At 38.0% G+C, this 20,375-nt stretch overlaps 2 protein-coding genes across 2 annotated transcripts; one reads left to right on the forward strand and one right to left on the reverse strand.

Moving 5' to 3' along the window:
- Window positions 1-3,055, forward strand: LOC107786259 (syntaxin-121). Its single transcript, XM_016607705.2, has 2 exons — window positions 1-617; window positions 2,165-3,055. The coding sequence occupies exons 1-2, from the start codon at window positions 130-132 to the stop codon at window positions 2,658-2,660; spliced, it is 984 nt and encodes a 327-aa protein (XP_016463191.1). The 5' UTR covers window positions 1-129; the 3' UTR covers window positions 2,661-3,055.
- Window positions 3,056-3,306: 251 nt separating this feature from the next.
- LOC107786258 (uncharacterized) lies at window positions 3,307-9,383 on the reverse strand. The gene is made up of 4 exons (XM_016607704.2): window positions 6,276-9,383; window positions 5,529-5,616; window positions 4,696-4,791; window positions 3,307-4,298 (listed from the first exon to the last, which is right to left on the reverse strand). The coding sequence occupies exon 1, from the start codon at window positions 9,366-9,368 to the stop codon at window positions 6,489-6,491; it is 2,880 nt and encodes a 959-aa protein (XP_016463190.2). The 5' UTR covers window positions 9,369-9,383; the 3' UTR covers window positions 3,307-4,298; window positions 4,696-4,791; window positions 5,529-5,616; window positions 6,276-6,488.
- Window positions 9,384-20,375: the final 10,992 nt, after the last annotated feature.

Here is a 20,375-nt window from a genome sequence, read left to right on the forward strand (position 1 = left end):
CCTACAGCTCAAGAAAACCCCAACTCATTTATTCCTTCACAACCCATCTTAGCCAGATCAATAGAAACTCTAATCTAAATCTTGGGACCTTTCTTTTAGCTGAAAAACTTACCTATTTATTCATCAAAAATGAATGATCTTTTCTCAGGCTCTTTCTCTCGTTTCAGAAGTGAAGATCAATCCCCAAATCAAGATTCTCACGGTATACAGATGAGACAAACTGGTGGTATCCATCTTGACAAGTTTTTTGAAGATGTAGAAGCTATAAAAGACGAGCTAAAAGAACTTGAAAAGCTTCACTCCCAACTCCACAACTCACACGAACAGAGCAAGACTCTGCACAATGCAAAAACTGTCAAAGATCTTAGAACAAAGATGGATAATGATGTTTCAATAGCTTTGAAAAAAGCCAAATTTATTAAAGTCCGTTTAGAAGCTTTAGACAGATCTAACGCTGCTAATAGAAGTATAGATGGTTGTGGCCCTGGTAGTTCTTCTGATAGAACAAGAACTTCTGTTGTGAATGGGTTGAGGAAAAAACTTCAAGAATCTATGAATCAGTTCAATGAACTCCGGCAAAGAATGGCTTCTGAGTATAGAGAAACTGTTCAAAGAAGGTACTGTTGAATAAACTCTTTAATTATATTTTTAATTACTTTATTATATTAGATAGAAAAGCTCCAAATTACCCTCATTTTGACTTTTAGTTTAGAATTTTTACAGCATCTTGGCACCATTAGTTCCATAACAAACATGGCTATAAAGTATTTGTATCCAGTAGCAGAAATATTTGTCTCATTTACGAGAAATTATTTGATCGAGCACACAGTTCAAGCAAAAAAATAAGCTATAAAAAATTATCTGAACATAAATAATCAATAAATAAACAATTGAAAAAAGAACAAAACTAATAAGAAACAGACAAAGCAAAAGGTTGTAGTTCATCCTTGTATTTATTGCTTTCATCATCTTACTTGATTATCACATTTCCAATAATAGAAATTTCTTGTAGCTTAACTAAAAATATGCTAATAACAACAATAAAGATAAACAAGAGCTACCTGCTCTTCAGGGCAGAGGCAGACCATAAGGAAGCCAGCTACCTTTGACAGATTAATAGCATGTTTGGCCAAACTTCTCCAAAGTCAAAAATATATTTTTTTTAATGTTGAAGTGTTTGACCAAGTTTTTAGAAGAAAAAAAAAAGTATTTTTGAGTAGAAGTATAAAGAGAAAAAAGTAACTTATTTTCAAAAGCACTTTTTTGAGAAGCACTCTTAAAAAAAATATACTTAGAATCACTTTTAGCCAAATAATAATTGTTGTTCAAAAGTATTTTTCAAATTAATTAGTAAAACATAAACTGGTTAAAAATACTTTTGAGAAAAATAAAAAAAATTATTTTTCAAAATAAGCTTATTTTTGAAACTTAAGTAAAGTACAAATGCATAAAGAAGAGATAAAAGGGTGGCGTTGAAAGAACAGGGAGAAATGGAAATAAATTAGTAATAAGGATCAATTTCTTCCTTAATTTGTGGACTATATATTATTTAGAATTTTTTTGAAATATGCTATAACTGTAAATAGATTTGTTATTTTTGAAATAAACAAAGAGTGCTATTATGTACTTATGAGAATAGTTTTAAAAGAGCCACCGCCCTTGCCGTTGACTTATATTTGCCTTTATTATTGGTGGAGCTCCAGCATGGAATGTGTAAAGTCCAAATGTCTAAATTTTTTGAGAAAAAAAAAAGTTCAAATTCTCAGAGCTCCATTAGGGTCAAGGGAAAAAATTGGGATTTTTTTCTACATCAGATTAATATTAGACCAAAACTCAAACGAAGGTCTGAATTTTTTTATGATCCAAGTTTGATAGTGAGTGGTAGTGAAATTTGAAATTAGGGCCTCTGCCTAACATTTCATCTAAAAATTTAAACTGATAAAAGATATGATTATAATACGTCCCTCACGTGCGAGTCTGATTTTTTTATGAACCAAGTAAGTGAAAATTCAATTTATAATGCGTGTCGACAGTACTCGAAACCTAGAATCCCTAACTGCTCTAATACTAAAATACATTGAAATGTGTGATTAGTTCATCTAAAAACTTAAATAGTCAGAAAGACTATAATTTTAATTACTTAATTATATTATGTGTTCAACAGGTACTACACGGTAACCGGAGAAAACCCAGATGAAGGTACACTAGATAATCTGATATCCACTGGGCAAAGTGAAACATTTTTGCAGAAAGCAATACAGGAACAAGGAAGAGGACAAGTAATGGACACAGTTATGGAAATTCAAGAAAGGCATGAAGCTGTGAAGGAATTGGAAAGAAATCTGAAAGAACTGCACCAAGTTTTCTTGGACATGGCAGTTTTAGTGGAAAGTCAAGGAGCTCAGTTAGATGACATTGAAAGTCAAGTCAACAGAGCCAATTCCTTTGTAAGAGGTGGTGCTCAGCAGCTTGAGGTAGCAAGAAAGCACCAGAAAAATACAAGAAAATGGACTTGTATTGCCATTGTTATTTTGCTGATTATTATCTTGGTGGTGGTTCTTTCCATTCAACCATGGAAGAAATCAGGGGGGGAGACACAGCCGCAGCCACAACCACAACCACAGCCACAGCAACAGCCACCGCCACAGCCAACACGATAGTTATGAGTTCGGCAAAATCCAGTAGCCTCAAACCATATATTTGCACTAAAATATCACTTAGTACGTGTAAGTAATCTATTCAGAAACTCAGTAAGCAAAAAGGATTGTGGTCCAGAACTCATAAACTAAAAACCCTACCTCCATCTTGGGAAAGAATGACATACTACGAGAAGCAGTCAAATGATTTTATAGGTCACATGTTCGAACAATGGAGTCAGTCACTGATGCTTATTTCAATGTAGACTACCTTGCGACCCTTGCATGACGACTTCATGCATAATATTTTGAGCACCACACTGCCATTTTTTGCGTTTTTTTAAAAATGTTTGGAGTTCTTTTTGTAATTATTGATATAAGTAGAAACGGAGCTGAGGGGTACTGTTTAATTTTTTACCATGCGTTTTGTCTTAATTGCTTGGTTATATCTAATCTCTTCTTGGTGATTCTTTTGTTTCTTCTTCGGACCTTTTCAAAATTAATAAATGCATGTGGCATGCCACCATGAAAATTCCAGCCTGCAATTGTTTTACTAGACTTCAAAGAAAATGTCAAATAGAATTAAAAGAATTCTTCACATGTACTTAATACACTTGTAAAAATTCATTTTACCCGTATGAAATGTTTGATAATAAAACTAAACAAGACATTTAGCATACATCAATAATGTTAAAAGAATTGTTGTATACTTGTCAATACCTCTTAAACTAATAGAGAAAAGCGACGTACAACATATAAGAAGTAATAATATATATTTCAAGACACACATCCTTCAATTATTTAGAACGTAAGCTCCAATAGAGTAGAAAAACAAGGGAAAAAGAAGAGGGTCATAAATGAGCAACAACTCTAATTTTTTTCCATCAATGAGCAGCTACTTCTTCTTCAGCTTTCTCTTCTCTCAAGCATTATAGCTAAAGAGTGACACAAGAGGTACAGCTCTTACAAGTTACAAACTGTACGTATGATGATACTATTAACTTCTCTGTAGGTTTAACCGCATCAATAGCTAGAAAGCATCACGAACATTTACCTAGACCTTTAGAATACGATCTAAGTTCCAGTTCGCATGACACCCCTCTTATACATATTAGAAAACAATGACATACACGTCAATTATGTACCTGTCTACCAGCCATATGTTGGGTTTTCTACCTGAGGCAAGAAATGCAGATCTTTGCAATGCTGTTTGTCATAAATCTGAGTTTTAGGTATTACACCAGTATACAACCTCAGGAACTCATTCCCTGTGAGACAATTGTGGGCAAACGCCAGACCCCTATCAACCATCTCGTCTAGGTTTGGCATAGAAGTTGATTTCCCTATGCCCTTCTGATGTCTCCTGCCCATACTCATTTTGCCACTCAAAACCTTATTGAGATCAGAATATTTCCAATGAACATCTGCATAGCAGCTTCCAATGAAAGCTGATATTGCTCCTCGGGAGTGAGAGACTGAGGTTCGCCAGACATTGCCTCTTTAACTTTCCTACAAAGTCTTCACATGTCCTGTAAGTCAAATGCCTGGAAAAATTCATTAGATTGGTGGTCTGCACAGACTACAGATTTCCCCATGGCAAGAGCCTCGGCCGTGGCAGTGCAGAGCACATCACTGATACTAGGATTTATGAAGACCTTGTAACTGCAAGCAAAGATATGTACGTTAAAAAGCTGAACTGTAAAGAATCAAACAGGGAACAAGGAAATGGGAAAACACAACAACTAGCATCAACCAATTGGAATTTGGAAGTACCATGTCAATGAAAAATCCCAAGAAGAAATAAAAACAAATAATAGTGCATTCAGTAGTTATAGAAGATGTCGCAGAGAAAAAGTTTAAGACTTTATACAAGTAATGTCGTTCATGAGGTATTTACCGTTTAAACGAATAAGAAAATTTGCATGCAAGTAAAATTGAAATCTAAGTATATCTGTTTCATACTCTACATCTAACATAAATCAGGTCGCACATAACAACAACCAGTACTCTGGAGAACACTGGAAATTCCTAAATCTAGCTCATCATTCAATAAATTCACCTTCAATCAGTGAGGACCCTCCTTCGGGTAAGGAATGTAGCCAAAGTTTGCTTCGTCCTTTGCTGCATGGACTTTCCAGAATCTTTTCTGATATATCTGCAAATAAATTAAAGACCCAAAGAGGATGGCTTATAGTGTCCACAGACAACAGATAGACATTTAAATTAAATCAATAATTAATTTAATTAAGGCTTGTATAGCATTAGAATCCAGAAGTGTTATCTTGAAATTGAGGACCCGGCATATCAAGCTTTATTTTTAAATTATGACATCCATAACTACCATCTGTCTGTTACTCACAGCATATCATGCAAATGTTCTGCATCACCATGTTGGACATGTCAAGGACACATTACGAAAAACTATCCCATTTTACTTGTTGAGAGGTTGTAACTAACAGAGCTACCACAAAATTCACGCAGGATGAAAATGCTCCTAGCTTTAAGTGCAACAATTTACTATAAATTCAAAATGATATTTTTTAAAAAATTGTATAACTTGATGCAAAAGTAAGCTAACCATCCTAGTGAATGTGCAAGAGTAGGCTACCCTTCCTACTAAATGTCCAAAAGGAATAAGTGATATCTAGAGCAAAGTAAAAGCACAGATAAAATATCAAACCAGGAGTATCCACCTTCAACAGCTTAAATATACTAAACACCAAAAGAAAAAGAAGAAAAAAAAAAGAGCACTCATGTAGACTAAATGCACAGGTTGAGTATTGCAACAGAACAAATATTATGCATTCCAAAAAAAAGTATTGCAAACAGAATAACAAGAAAGACAATCCAAAATCACACTAATAAATTTGTAAATGACAAATGAACTATTACCTCTTCTTATTCCAATTTGATCCAAAAATGGGTCCGACGGTGCAACTAAATATGCCATCAGTTCTGGCACATCAAGTGGTGGCACTCCCTACATAGATGATAACAACATGTGAGAATGGATAAGAGGACAATGAACCATAGTACACAGTATTTCTCATATAATAAGAGAGGGGTTGAGGAAAAAGACACGAGTAAACTTTCAGTGTAAAACCATCTTTGGTGCTGATAGGAACTAAAAGGAATCACAAATGCAAAGCTAACAATGTGAATTATAGCACCGTCTTAAAATGCACAACATATTGCTTAAGATTACTTATGTTAAAAAAAATTGAAGAACAAAACTCAGACTCCATTCCTCTGATGAATAAGAGGTCTTTTAAGTCACAATTTCCTTAAAAGTTTTTTTGTTTTAGGGAGAAGTTGCAACTAGCTTGTTATTGAAAGACTGTCGTGACTGTGGCAGACTTGCAGCTCATAACCACTGGCCTAAACAGATCATTCATCAAAACCAAACAGTTAGCATATTTATTCAAACTGAGCAATAAAATGATAAAAGTATAAAGAGTTCACAGTATTCGGAAATAGAATCCAATAAAACATATTTTAGCATCAGAAAGTGAGACATCAAGTTTTCACCATTTTATCCACCTTCCACTTAAATAAAAAGCATCAAGAATATGAGACAGATGAAAATAGACGGAGGAACGCAAGATAAAGTTAAGAAAGCAATTGTAACTTGCCAGTTACCTGTCAGAAGTCACTGCATATACCACATGACGACTCCGAACTGACCTCATGGAAGGCAAATTTCCCTTAAAAAGAATAGCCCACAGGAGTGGAAATGAGAGAGGCCTTTATTCAAGCAACAGGGTATCAAGGTTCACATGCAGATCCAGTTGTGGACATCCTTGACTGCACAAACATATGCAATAGAATCACAAATAGAAGGAATTTCATACTTTATTTGTTGCCTGCTCTATCAAATCCCTCTAGCAGCAATGTATATGTCTGAGAACTAAGCCGAGAACCATTTTTCTCCATCATATCCAACAGCTCAGAACATCTATCTACAAGTCCCCTCTTAAGTAAGCCATCAATTAGAAGTTTCCAAGCTACCTCATCATTATTGTACCCACTTTCAAGAAGCCGGAAGAAGGTTGCCTTAGCTTTATCATTGTTCCCGTCATCATATAATCCACATATAAGGAGCTTGTATGACTCTAAGCGTGGTAAAAAACCTTGGGTAAGCATAGTGTCAAGAAATCTTGCTGCATCCTCATACATTCTCAACTTGCAACAACATTTTACCATTGAGGTGTATATATCTTCAGAAGAAGACATTCCGCGACTCTGCATATGATCAAGTAACCTTGAAGCTTCCTCAAGGCGTCCTTCTCTACAGAGTCCAATAGCAAGCGAACTAAAAGTGTTTGTATTTGGAGGACATTCATGTTCCCCCATTTTATCAAAGAGTTTAAGCAAAGTTTCATATTTCACTACTTTCCACACGTCAGCAATATTGATGGAACTGGCCTCTGTTTTGAGATCAAGTCCTCCTTGCGCCAAATGTTTGATCAAAACAGAATAGGTATAATGAGAAGGTTCATATCCAGCATCAAACATACATTTTAGCACATCAAAGGCTCGATTTAATAATCCTGCACGACCATAGCCATCAATCATTACTGTATAGGCCATCAAATCTGGCCTAACTCCCGCCTCTGCCATCTTAGCCATCACATCTTCCGCTTCTTTCAATTTCCCTTCATTGTAATATGCAACCAGAAACGAAGTGTAAATGCAGACGTCAGGCTTGTGTCCCATGGAAACCATTAAATTAAAAACCTTGTAAGCATGATCAAAGGCACATTCTTTTAGTAGCTGCTCAATCAGGATACTGTAGGATTCGATTGTGGGTTTAACACCACTTTCTGGCATCCTTTTAAGTAATTGGGCTGCTTCCAGTTGCTTACCCTGTTTACACAACCCGTTAATCAGCACATTATAAGTACATGCATTTGGGGAGCAACCTTCCTCAATCATTTTCTTGCACAATGTCAAGGCAAAATCAACTTTTTCAGCTCGGCAATGTCCATCAATTAGAGCAGTGTACATTGCAACATTAACCTTTATACCTTTCTCTTTTAGAGAACTAAAAATGGTGTTAGCTTCTTCAACTCTGCCTCTTTCACACAAGCCATCAACTAGAGTACCATAAGTCCAATCATCAGGAGCCAAACCATTCTCCTCCATCAATCTAAGCAACCTAAATGCACTATCTATTTCGCCCTCTTTACACTGTCCATGAACTAACAAGTTAAAAGTGACATTACTAGGAGACAGTTTGCGCTCAAGCATCCTATCAAGTAGTGCCATTGCTTTATGCACCTTCTTTGTCCTACAAAAGCCAGAAATCAATTCATTGTATGTACGTACATTAGGGATACAATTATTCGATTCCATCGTGTCAAAAATAGCTAATGCAACATCAACCAAACCTTTCTTACAGTAACCATCAATCAAAGCATTGTATGTCACCACACTCGGAACTAGCCCCTTTTCTGACATCACATCTAGTAACGCTCTTGCTTCGTCAAGCTTGGAGTCTTTACACAAGCCATCGATCAGAACAGTGTAAGTATGAACATTCGGCTCACAGCCTTTCTCCTTCATCTCGCCGAACATACTCAATGCTTCTGCCCTCCTATCTAATCGACACAATGCATCAATGAGAATCGTATAGGTTCGAACATTAGGACAACAACCATCATCATCTCCCATTCCTGAAAACAACCTCATCGCCTCATCCATCCTCCTCGCTTCACACAACCCGTGAATCAAATTATTGTACGAAACCACATTTCTTCGGCAACCCTTTTTCGGCATTTCCCTAAAAACCTTAAAACCACTATCTACATCCTTTCTCCTACAATGCCCCAATATAAACGACGTGTAGGTGTGCGTATCAGGACTCAAACCAGCTTGCAAGATCTTACTCAAATAAAGCTCAGCCTCAACAACATTACCCAATTTACAATAAGCATTAATCATTGTATTAAAAGTATAAATATCAGGCTTAATCATATCATTCAACATATCATCATACAGACATTTCATTTCCTCAATCATAACGAACCGCGATAATGACATTAACAACGTGTTATAAGCCCACAAATTAAGCTTAAACTCATCACATTTATTCATATTTCGCAGAAAACCCATTGCAAAAACGGCATCTTCACACGTTTCGCAGGATTTAATCATGGAAAGGCGGGTTTTTTCAGCGACCTGAAATAGCTTATTGGAAATCAAAATACGTAAAAGGGGTGCATAGGAATGAACATTGGGTTTGAAAGAAGGGATACGGGAGAGATAATTGAAGAAGGAGAGGGTAATATGGGGATTGAGATTTGAGTGGTTTTGAGAGAGGAAAGAAGAAAGAAGAGAAGGGGATAGAGAAGGAATAAGAATCTTGAGGGAAGGGTGTTTTTGCCAATTTGGATTTGAAAGAAGGTTGAGGAGTTGTTGGTCAATGGAGGAAAAGGGTTCTTGAGATTCTTCTGGGAATGAAGAAGTGATGGAAAATGGGAAAGATTTGACAAAGGAAAATAAAAGAGAAATTGACTGACCTGATGTACGGAATGGGAATGGAGTAGGCAATGCCGTCCATTGTATCATCGTCTTTGGAAAATCACGACGAAGAGAGATATTCAAGTTTTGAGATTCATGGAGCTGGTTTTGGAGTGTTACACAGCGGCGATTTTGTTGTTCGCTGACAGAGGCGGACTTCGGCGATTGTTCAGCTGACATTAGAAGGGGGTGAAGTGCACAAATAGCCATTTTTAGAATTTCTATTTAAAGTTTAGCCATTTTAAAAGTTTTTATTGCCTCATAATCAATTTTCAATACTTCAGGTCTTCAGCTGAAAATTGCGATTCTTATGTCAATCCCACGATGATGGTTGTTGGAACAATATTAAGGAACTCTATCTATGTTCCATTTAAGTAAAACATAGAACAATAACTTATATAAATTCAATATTTTGAAGCAACTTACAAACTAGAAAAACTTGTACATTGGTATATAGGTTTTTACAATTTAGTCTATGAAACTTTATATGATACATTTGTATAACAAAGCTACATCATGATGCAATTCATTGTTTTTACCCACCTTGCTTGTCCAAGCCGGCAAAATATAATCTAGAAAAATAAATTGTCCAGGGTAAAGATATGTTATGCTAAGTAATTGCATAAGAGAGTGACACGTGGAGCTGAAGGCAAAGGATTGCTAAAATCGAAAATAATTGTTCTATTTGTTACCGGAAAAAAATGACGCTCATAAAGATGCAATAAATATTTGTCACACGGATGAGATTTATTAGGGAATATTCAACAACATTTAGTACACTGCCCGTTACAAAGAATTTGTTATTTATCCTCACTGTTACACATTCTTCAATGTCTCTCATAATTGACATTAAAGAAGGGCATAATCTTAGGACCTTGTGCCCTAGGTACAGCTATAAATAGTGAGCTTTATTATCATTATAAATGACACAAATTTTCTGGCAAACTAACGATATAATCTATTTAAAGCTTTATACAATTTTACCTTCTTACTTTTTGATTCCATTATTATTGTGCCCGGAAGCCTTGCTCCCGGAATTACTGTGTCTACTATTTCATCTTCATCTCAAGGCTAAGTATTGCATATTTCTTCAATTCTTGTATTATTTTAAGATCAAATTAATTCACTTGTCTAGAAATCCCGTATAAATTCAATTGTACCGTTTTATGGGTAAACAGTTTGGCGCCCATTGTGGGGCCTAGACAGTCGTGTAATTAAGTTGGTCCTTATTTCTTTTACTAACGTGTTTTGATTATTTGTTCTTAGCAAAAAATCACAGAAAATGGCAAATAATGGTGTTAACAACACACACAATCTTGAGGCCCAAGGAGACCATTCCCAGCACGAGGATTCAATCAATGACACCCGCAATGAGGGAAACGATGCTACGTCGGTCCACGACAAGCGGTACCCGCGACATGTTCGGGAGGCGACTCTCAATGATGCTGAAGATGAGCATGTTGTTGAAGCGTTAAGGGTCCTGCAAGAGTAACAAGAGGTCATTCTAGGCTATCTCATACGGCAGGATAAGGTTATGACAGAAATAAAGCAGGCGTTGTCGGGTGCTTCCAATAATGCAAATGGACGAGGTCCAGTTCCTCCCAGCGCTCCCGCAAATCAAACAATGCAGATGTTCGACAACAACACCCTGAGGGGTGAGGTCGGCTTTGATGAGGCCGAGAGGAGCAATTTCGGTCACAACAACAAGAGAGATCCCTTCAAAAGCGAGCTCTTACGATTTATGAGGAAGTGAATGCCCGCATGGACCAAATTTCGGGTGCACCACCGGTGCTGAAAGGGTCGGACTCAAAGAAGTATACTCAGTTGCCGTATAAACCAAGCGCGACACCAGAATTGATACTGAACCGGTTTAAAATGCCCGGCGTGCCGAAATATGATGGGCTTCGGACCCTCAGGAGCATATCACTACCTATACAACGACGGTGACGGGGAACGATTTAGATCCCCACGAGATTGAATATGTTTTGCTGGAGAAATTCGGAGAGACTCTCACGAAGAGAGCCTTGACGTGGTATTCGCAGTCACCCGAGCATTCCATAGATTCCTTTGAGATACTCACAAATTAGTTTATTAAGGCACATGCTGGGGGCAGAAAGGTGCAGGCCCAAAAGACCGACATATTCAGAATTGCACAAGAAGAGTCCGATTTGCTACCGGAATTCGTCACCAGGTTCCAAAAGGAGTGGATGTTGCTCCCGGCTGTTCCGGATGAATGGGCGGCTGAAGCATTCACCAAGGGTCTGAATCCGAGAAGTTCTGATGCTTCCTGAAAACTAAAGGAAAGCTTGCTTGAGTTCCAAGCGATGGCTTGGGTGGATGTTCACAACCGGTACGAGTCTAAGATAAGGATTGAAGATGATCAGATTGGCTTCCTGGCGTCGGCTAAAGGTCGGGAGAAGAATAAGGAAATCTCAAAAGATAATTTCGACACAGATAGATGGTCTTCGAGGGGCCGATTTTTGCCCTACAAACGGGCCGAAGGACGTGGCAGAGGTTTCTGATCGGCAGACAGGTTCATTACCGACAGAAGAACTGATCGCGGTCAGAACAACAAATCATTGCAGGACAAAAAAATATCAGGTACACAGGATCCTTCTTACCCAGGCTACCAGAATACAACTTCAACGTTAGTGTAGTAGAGTTGGTATCGGCTATGAGAAATATTAAAGAAGCACGATTCCCGAAGCCGATGAGGTCCGATCCCATCTAGAGGGATCCCAATTTGTGGTGCGAATACCACATGATGAATGGCCACCGGACTTGGGACTGCCGATATTTGCGTGAAAAGGTGGAGACACTACTAAAAATGGTCATCTCAGGGAATTCTTAAGTGACCGGGCCAAGAAAAATTACGGTCGCAACCGTGATAACGTGAAGAACTCAAAAATAGGAGAAGATCCCCCACGCCAGACGATCAATATGATCTTCGGGTGGAACGAGATCAACGTGGTTACCTTCTTGGAATCAATGAAGACAAATATGTCAATAACCCATAGCAAGATACTCCGGGAAGTGGCTGAAAACGACATCACTTTCACGAAGGAGGACACAGATGGACTGTTGCTACCGCACAATGATGCATTGGTATTTTTTTTAAATGTACTAGATTTTAAAATCAAACGCGTTCTGGTGCATCCAGGAAGTTCGAGCAATATCATACAATGGAGGGTACTGGAGCAAGCTAAACTTACTGGAAGCATCATTCCGATCATAACTCCTCGCCGGATTCAACATTGCAAGTGTGACAATCCGAGGAGAGATTCTGCTGCCCACAAATGTCGAATGGGTGATGAAAACGACTCTTTTTGAAGTTGTGGACGATGATATGGGTTATAACATTATTCTGGGAAGACCGTGGTTGCACGAGATGCGAGTTATACCATCAAGATATCATCAGTTGCTGAAATTCCCAACTCCCGAATGAATTAAACAGATAAAAGGCGACCAACCAGAGGCAAGGGAGATGAATGCGATTTCGATCTCTAGTAGCAAAGGGAAGGAGCATGCGGCATAGCAATTACAGGAACCGACGCCTGCTCCTGAATCAGGTGAAGTTAACCAGGGGAAGAAGTGTCAGAATCTTATCAAGTGCCAAGATACTTCCAGGTGCCAGAAGAGACGGATGCAACAAAGTCCACAACGAAAGAGCTCGAGCAAGTTGCATTGTTTGACAAGTTATTGGGGAGTAAATTCCACTTGGGGACGAGACTGCACCCCGAGCTCGGGTCTAGCTTTATTGAATTTCTTAAGTATAATGTCGATTGTTTTGCGTGGTCGCATGCGGATATGATAGGTATCCCAACGGAAGTGGCCATACACTAGCTAAGCTTGGATCCCAACATCCCTCTGGTAAGGCAAAAGAAATGCCCTATTGCGGAGGCCAGGAATAAATTCGTCAAAGAAGAGGTAACTCGCCTACTTGATATCGCTTCGATCCGAGAGGTAAAGTATCCATACTGGCTAGCTAATGTAGTAATAGTTCCTAAGAAAACAATAAATTTTGCATGTGCATAGATTATAAGGACTTGAATAAGGCATGCCCAAAAGGCTCGTTCCCACTGCCAAACATCGATCAAATGATTGATGCAATGGTTGGGCACGAGTTAATGAGTTTCCTCGATACTTATTTCAGGTACAACCAAATTAAGATGAACCCGGAGGATCAATAAAAGACTTCGTTCATAACGAATTTCGACACATATTGCTATAATGTGATGCCATTCGGGATAAAGAACACCGGAGCCACTTATTAATAGCTCGTAAACAAGATATTTGAAACACAGATAGGGAAAACCATGGAAGTTTATATAGACGATATGCTTGTTATGTCTTTCAACTAGGGGTGGGCATAAAATCCAAAAAATCGAATTCCAAACTGGACCGAATTAATTCGGTATTTTGGTTTCGATTTTTTCGGTATTTCGGTATAATTCGGTATTACATTTTCGGTATTTCGGTATAACGGTTCGGTCCTCGGTATTAGGATCTTGAAATTTCGGTATACCGAAATACCGAATTTTAAAGAATTTTATGTTGGACCTATACTGCCCAGCCCAACCCAATATGTTGTATCTCTAATTCTCTACACTGCCCTAGTGCCCAGCCCAACCCAATAAGGCCCAACTCTTACCCTCTTTACTCTTTAGTCTTTCCCTAGTTTCACTTCACTACAGGAAATTAGAAAGGGAGAAACATAAACCTAGCCAAAGAGGCAAAGAGCTGTGACTGTGAGAGAGAACTCAAAAAAGTGAGAACCTCGGCGCGATAGAGATGAGTCAGACGACGTCACAACGACTTCACGACCTCGACGCCGATGACTCTCAAGTGTGACTGCTGGTTTCCTTATTTTTTACCTTCATTCTTCAATCTTCAACTCTTCAAAAGGTTCATAACTTTTCATTCTTCAATCTTCAGTTTTTTTATAATAATTTATGGTAGATTAATTGGTAGTTCTTGGAATAAGGAAAACTCTTTGTTTTGCCACTTATTTTTTTTAATGGCTAATCTCTTCATAAACAAGTTCTGGAAAATTTCACTTTGAACCTAATGTCCTAAAGATTCCAGTGACATGTAAAGAGTGGGATTAGTTTTTTAGTAGAGTTATTAAACTACAAGATTTGAATGAGTGGAAACTAGGGGTGGGCAAGCAAAAAGAATTTATGTAATTATCTTTCACTAGGTGGTGTGCAAAGAGGCATTTTCTTGTTAGGTGGCCTACTTTATTTTGATTATCTTCATTTGATATAATAATGAAATCAGCTAACAAATTCTATATTTGTAAAAGAAAAAAGGAAACTGAACGTCTACATTAATTGTCTTATAGAAGGTTACTAACTTTGACATGAAGACTTACTTCTAGATTCCACTCTTTGCATAATATTATTTTTTCTTGCTCTCAATTACTAGTATTTCTAGTTAAAGATAATCACATAAATATATCTCTAATGAGATTACAAAATTATGTTAGGGAAACAGTAGCCCAGAAACTCGTAGAAATCCTTGTCAAATACTTGTCAACCTCCATTTTAGACTTTGATTATCTAAACTCAACTCTAGTCTCAATTTGTGTTTATATTTGTTTTAATTTTGTATAGATGGCGGATGAAAGTAGAGTAAGTGATGCCGGTTCAACTGAAAGTTTACCTATTACTGAAGATAGCAACACCAACACAATTGATACTCAATATTCTAAGAAAAGAAAAGCCATGCAACCTCGATCCGAAGTTTGGCAACGTTTTGATAAATTTGAGGTAAATGGGGTCGGTAAAGCAAAGTGTAGATATTGTAAGCAAGCTTATACTGCTAATACGTCTAGGAATGGAACACCAGGATTGAAAAATTATTTGGCTAGATGCAAAGAATACCCACCTTACATTGATAAAGATAATAGTCAAACAAAGATAAATTTTCAATCTTGCCAAAATGATGGAGGATCGCTTTGGAAATTTGATCAAGAAGTGGTTAGGAGGGCCTTAATTGAGATGATAGTTATTGATGAACTACCATTTAGCTTTGTAGAAAAGGAAGGCTTTATGAAATTTATGAGAATAACTCAACCATTATTTCATCTTCCTTCTCGTAGAACAATAACAAGGGATTGTTATGAAATTTACAGTGAAGAAAAAGGGAAGAAAATAAATGCTGAGGTGTATGCTTATATAAATTCTTTGTTTGAAGAGTATCTAAAAAAGTATTCAGCTGGATCTTGTCCTCAATCATCATCTAGTTCTACTTCATCTAATAACACATCTAATATATCTAGTGGGAGTATTTTAACTGCATCATTAATAAGGACGAAGCTTCACTTGAAGAAACAAAAGGAAGACAATGGAAGTGGGGGTGCTAAATCGGAGTTGGATAAATACATTAGTGAAGAACAAGAGTCTTTTAGTGAAGAATTTGATATTTTAAGTTAGTGAAAAACACATGCTCCTAGATTTCCTATTCTTTCAGAGTTGGCTCGTGATGTGTTGGCCATTCCAATTTCTAGTGTGGCATCGGAATGTGCGTTTAGCACCGGTGGCCGTATTCTTAATTCATTTAGGAGTTCATTGACTCCTAAATGTGTGCAAGCTCTTATTTGTGTTCAATATTGGCTTAGAGAAGAGAAGAATCCTATTAGTGTTGAAGAAGACTAGGAGTATCTTGAGGAACTCGAGTTTGGTAAGCTTTAATATTTTGTGTGTATTTTAGTTCAAAATAATATATCATACTTGTTTATTTATATGACATATTTGATCGAATTATCTTTAGATATGGAAAATAATGGAAGCACTACTAGCATTGTTTGATGTATAGTTGCAACTTGCAACTTGAGTGGTAAGTTTAATACTCTATTTGTTTGGTGTTATACTTTTGTAGTTTTGTTTTATTATCATCAAAAATATAATATTCTAACTTATGATTTATCTTTTTTTTAGGTTCAAGTGCAATGATGACCCGTGCTCCTAATGTTCATCCAAAGAGGGATAGCACATATTGTTTAAGGAAGCATATTAGGCGTTGTCTTGAGCATCTTCCTGAAATCCGTATTTAAGAATTAAGACTAAGTTGATTTGAGACTATTAGTGTAAACTTGAATAGAGGGATGCCCTCTATGTTTTTGTTGCACTGTGTTTAATTCTGCTGGTTGCTGCTACTCGTTAGTAGTTGTTACTATCTTAGGTTGCTGTGATATTTATTTACTTCTTTTCCCTTTCAAGTACTTGTTAGGAATGTGATAATCAGGTGTGTACTTGCTGTGAATGTGATAATCATGTGCTCTTACATGCCTTTTGTTATTTAGTGTTTCTGGCTTGCTTATTTTATTATTTAGTGTTGCTGCCTTGCTGCCTTTTATTAAGCAGAATAGCAGTTGGTAGATTATTTAGTGTGGTGCTGTCTTACTTACACACCTTTTGTTAGGCAGAATGGCGGATTTGATTATTTAGTGTTGTTGCCTTTTGCTTAATGCTTAGGCTCTTAGCACTTGGTAGTATGACACATGAATATGTATTAAACTGAAACTGTACCGAAACCGTACCGAACCAAAATAAAAAATACCGAACCCGAAATATTTTGGTACGGTATTTAGTATACACAATTGATAAACCGAATACCGAACCAAAACTCTTAAATATCGAACCGAAATACCGAATGCACACCCCTACTTTCAACGCAGGTGATCATCTTAAGCATTTGCAAGAAACTTTTGACATCCTAAGGAAGCATAACATGAAGCTTAACCCCGAGAAGTACGCGTTCGGGGTCAACTCCGGCAAGTTTCTAGGATTTCTGGTATCACAAAAGGAGGTTGAGGTAAACCCCGATAAGATCAAAGCCATCGAAGATATCCCAGACCAGCTATCAAGCGTGAAGGAAGTTCAAAGGCTCACATGGAGATTGGCCATTTTGAGCAAGTTTATTTCTCGATCATCAGAGAAATGCCATCGCTTCTTTGCGCTGCTCAAAAAGAAAAACAATTTCGAATGGACCCCGGAATGCCAGCAGTATTTAAGAGATTTGAAAATGTATTTGTCAAGCCCCTTGTTACTATCAAACCCGAAGAAAGGTGAAACACTATTAATCTACCTAGCAGTCTCGGAGGTAGCGGTAAGCACCATTTTAGTCCATGAGGACGAAGGTACGCAATCTCCCATTTATTACGTTAGTAGAATTTTAATGGGAGTAGAAACTCGCTACCCGCATTTGGAGAAGCTGGCCTTAGCTCTCGTAGTCACCTCGAGGAAGTTGAGGCCTTACTTCCAATTTCACCCGATAGTTGTGGTGACCACCTTTCCCATGCGGAATATCCTTCACAAACCCAAGCTCTTGGGTAGATTGTCCAAATGAGTTATCGCAATGAGTGAATTCGACATAAAGTATAAACCTAGGACTGGGATTAAGTCATAAGTTTTGACCAACTTTGTGGTCGGTTTCAGTTCGAGATTACTGCCTCTAGTAATCAAAGAAGTAGTGATGGTGTCAGAATCGACATTTGGGGTTTTGACCTTATTTACGGATGAAGCTTCCAACGTAAAGGGGTCCGGGCTTGGCATAGTATTAACCACGCCTTTGGGAGAAACCCTTCAAGAAGGCCATAAAAACAGTCCCTTAAACTAACAACGAAGTAGAGTATGAAGCTTTGATTGCGGGACTTGAACTAGCCCAGGGACTAGATTCTGAGGTCATAAAAATAAAATGCGACTCCCAGCTGATGGTAAATCAGGTCTACGGGATCTTCGAAACCAAAGAGGAGCGCATGCAATAATACATAGTGAAGGTCTAGGCTTTGATAGCTCGATTCTGGGAGTGGTCGATTACTCATATCCCGAGGGAAGAAAATGTAGAATCAGATGCATTAGCTAACCTCGGTTCATCAACGGAAATAAAAGGATCAGATTCTGGGACGGTGGTATAGCTCATGCACTCATTTCTGGACATAGATAGCTACTATGAGGTAAATATGACTAATTTGGTCTAGAATTGAAGGAATGAGATCATCGATTATTTCGAGCACGTGAAGTTTCCCGAAGACTCCAAGGCAGCCCGGGCGCTGTACGCCAAAGTAGAACGATATAGCTTCAAAGGAGGCCAACTATACAGGAAATCTTTCCAAGGCCCGCTGGACTGATGCTTGGGAGCGTCCGAAGCTAATTATGTTATGCGAGAAGTCCACGAAGGGATATGTGGAAATCATTCGGGCGTAGATTCCTTAGTACTAAAGCTGGAAAGGGCAGGATATTATTGGCCCCTAATGGAATAAGACGCCAAAGCTTTCGTGCAAAAATATGAGAAGTGCCAACGGTAAGCCCCACTGGTACATCAACCAGCAGAACCGTTACATTATTCAGTTTTATCTCCATGGTTGTTCATGAAGTGGGGAATGAATATCGTCGGACCACTGTTGTCGGCCCCTGGTAAGGTAATATTTCTTTTAATTTTAACTGACTAATTTTCTAAATAGGTTGAAGCAGGTCCTTATCAGAAGATCGGAGAATGTGAAGTGGTGGATTTCTTATCAGAGAACATAATTTGCAGCTTTGGAATACCAAAAGATATAGCCTGCGATAACGGGCCACGGTTTATAGGCCTAAAGATCACAAAGTTCCTTAAAGACTTGAAAATCAAAAGAATCACATCTTCGCCCTATCATCCGAGCGTAAATGATCAAGCGAAATCAACAAACAAAGTGATTATACAAAATCTCAAGAAGATGTTAGAAGCGGGTAAAGGTAAATGGCCTGAGGAACTGCATGGAGTGTTATGGGCTTACCGAACAATGGCCAAATCAATAACATGAGAAACTACTTTCTCCCTTGTGTACGGAGTAGAAGCCTTAATCCCAGTGGAAGTAGGAGAGCCTACCTTGAGATATTTCCAGGCAAGTGAAGAGACAAACAACGAAGCGATGTTAGTCAACTTGGAGCTCCTCGATGATCCCAGGGACTTGGAAAATATAAGGACGGCAGCCCAAAAGCAGAGAATGGAAAGATATTATAATCGAAGAGTCAACCTCCGTTATTTCAAAGTGGGAGACTTTGTTCTAAGAAAAGTAACTCAAAACAACCAGGAACTTAATTCAGGGAAGCTAGGTCCAACCTAGGAAGGCCCCTATCGGGTGTCGGTTATCACCGGGAAAGGTTCATATGAGTTGGAGAATCAGGATGGAGAAAAGTTGCCTAGCAACTGGAATGTGACACACCTCAAGAGATATTATTGCTCACAAACATCACCTGTACTGAAAGTATATACTGCAATATTTTTCCCTTCGTCCAATTTTTGTGTCAATTGGGTTTTTCTGGCAAGGTTTTTAATGAGACAGCAACGAAAAGCATACTACAAAGAAGGTTTCAACAATAGCAATAAGACCTTTAATAGCAAGGACATAAGAGAAGAACCACTCCGTAGCGGTTAGATAATATTTGGCTCGATAGCAAAATTCTCATTAAGAAATTGAGTTTTCTATCAAGCAAAGGTTACCCGACCGTTCACAAGTGCAAACCACTAGAGGATTGTTAGATAGTCTTTGGCTCTATAGCATAAATTCCTAAGGGGGAGCGATATTTGTTACCGAACTGAAAATTATCTAGCAATTCATTGGTGGAAACCTTGAAGGTACAAAACTTCCAGTGTTTCAATTCACATTCTTCGTATTCGAATACTGGGGGAATGATATGAGGATACGGAAACAAAGACTGCTACGTCGATCGGAATACGAAAATCGGAAACATAGTTATGTTATCGGGACCGGGGACTGCGCAGCCAGCCCCATAGAAACAAGTTGTATAAGCTAGCCACAAGAAACGGCAATTTCTTTTTAGCATAACGAATGCTTATGTACTTTTTGAAAATGGAAGGAATAAAGTAAAGTCCTTTTATTTCTATCTTGTTTCTTGTCTGAACGATGAATTAATTTTATCATTTGAAAGTTAAACAAGTACTTCAAATGCTAGTGTCGTAATGAACATGAGACGTCCTCTTCAAGAGCACCGTAAACATAAGAGGGCTTTCTCTTATAAAAACCCTCACGATAAAGGGTTGATTTCGGAAGTACTTGTGCCCTAAATACAAATGCTTTTGGGGAAAAAATACACCCAAGGCCTTACTTAATTATACACAAAAAGTAAAACTTGCGCAAAACACTTAAGCAAAGAAGAATGAAAGATTAAAACTTGCATAAATGTTCAAACGAAAAAAGACTCGTGCAATACTTGA

The sequence above is a fragment of the Nicotiana tabacum genome, chromosome 24, assembly GCF_000715075.1.
Source record: "Nicotiana tabacum cultivar K326 chromosome 24, ASM71507v2, whole genome shotgun sequence".
Classification (NCBI taxonomy): Eukaryota; Viridiplantae; Streptophyta; class Magnoliopsida; order Solanales; family Solanaceae; genus Nicotiana; species Nicotiana tabacum.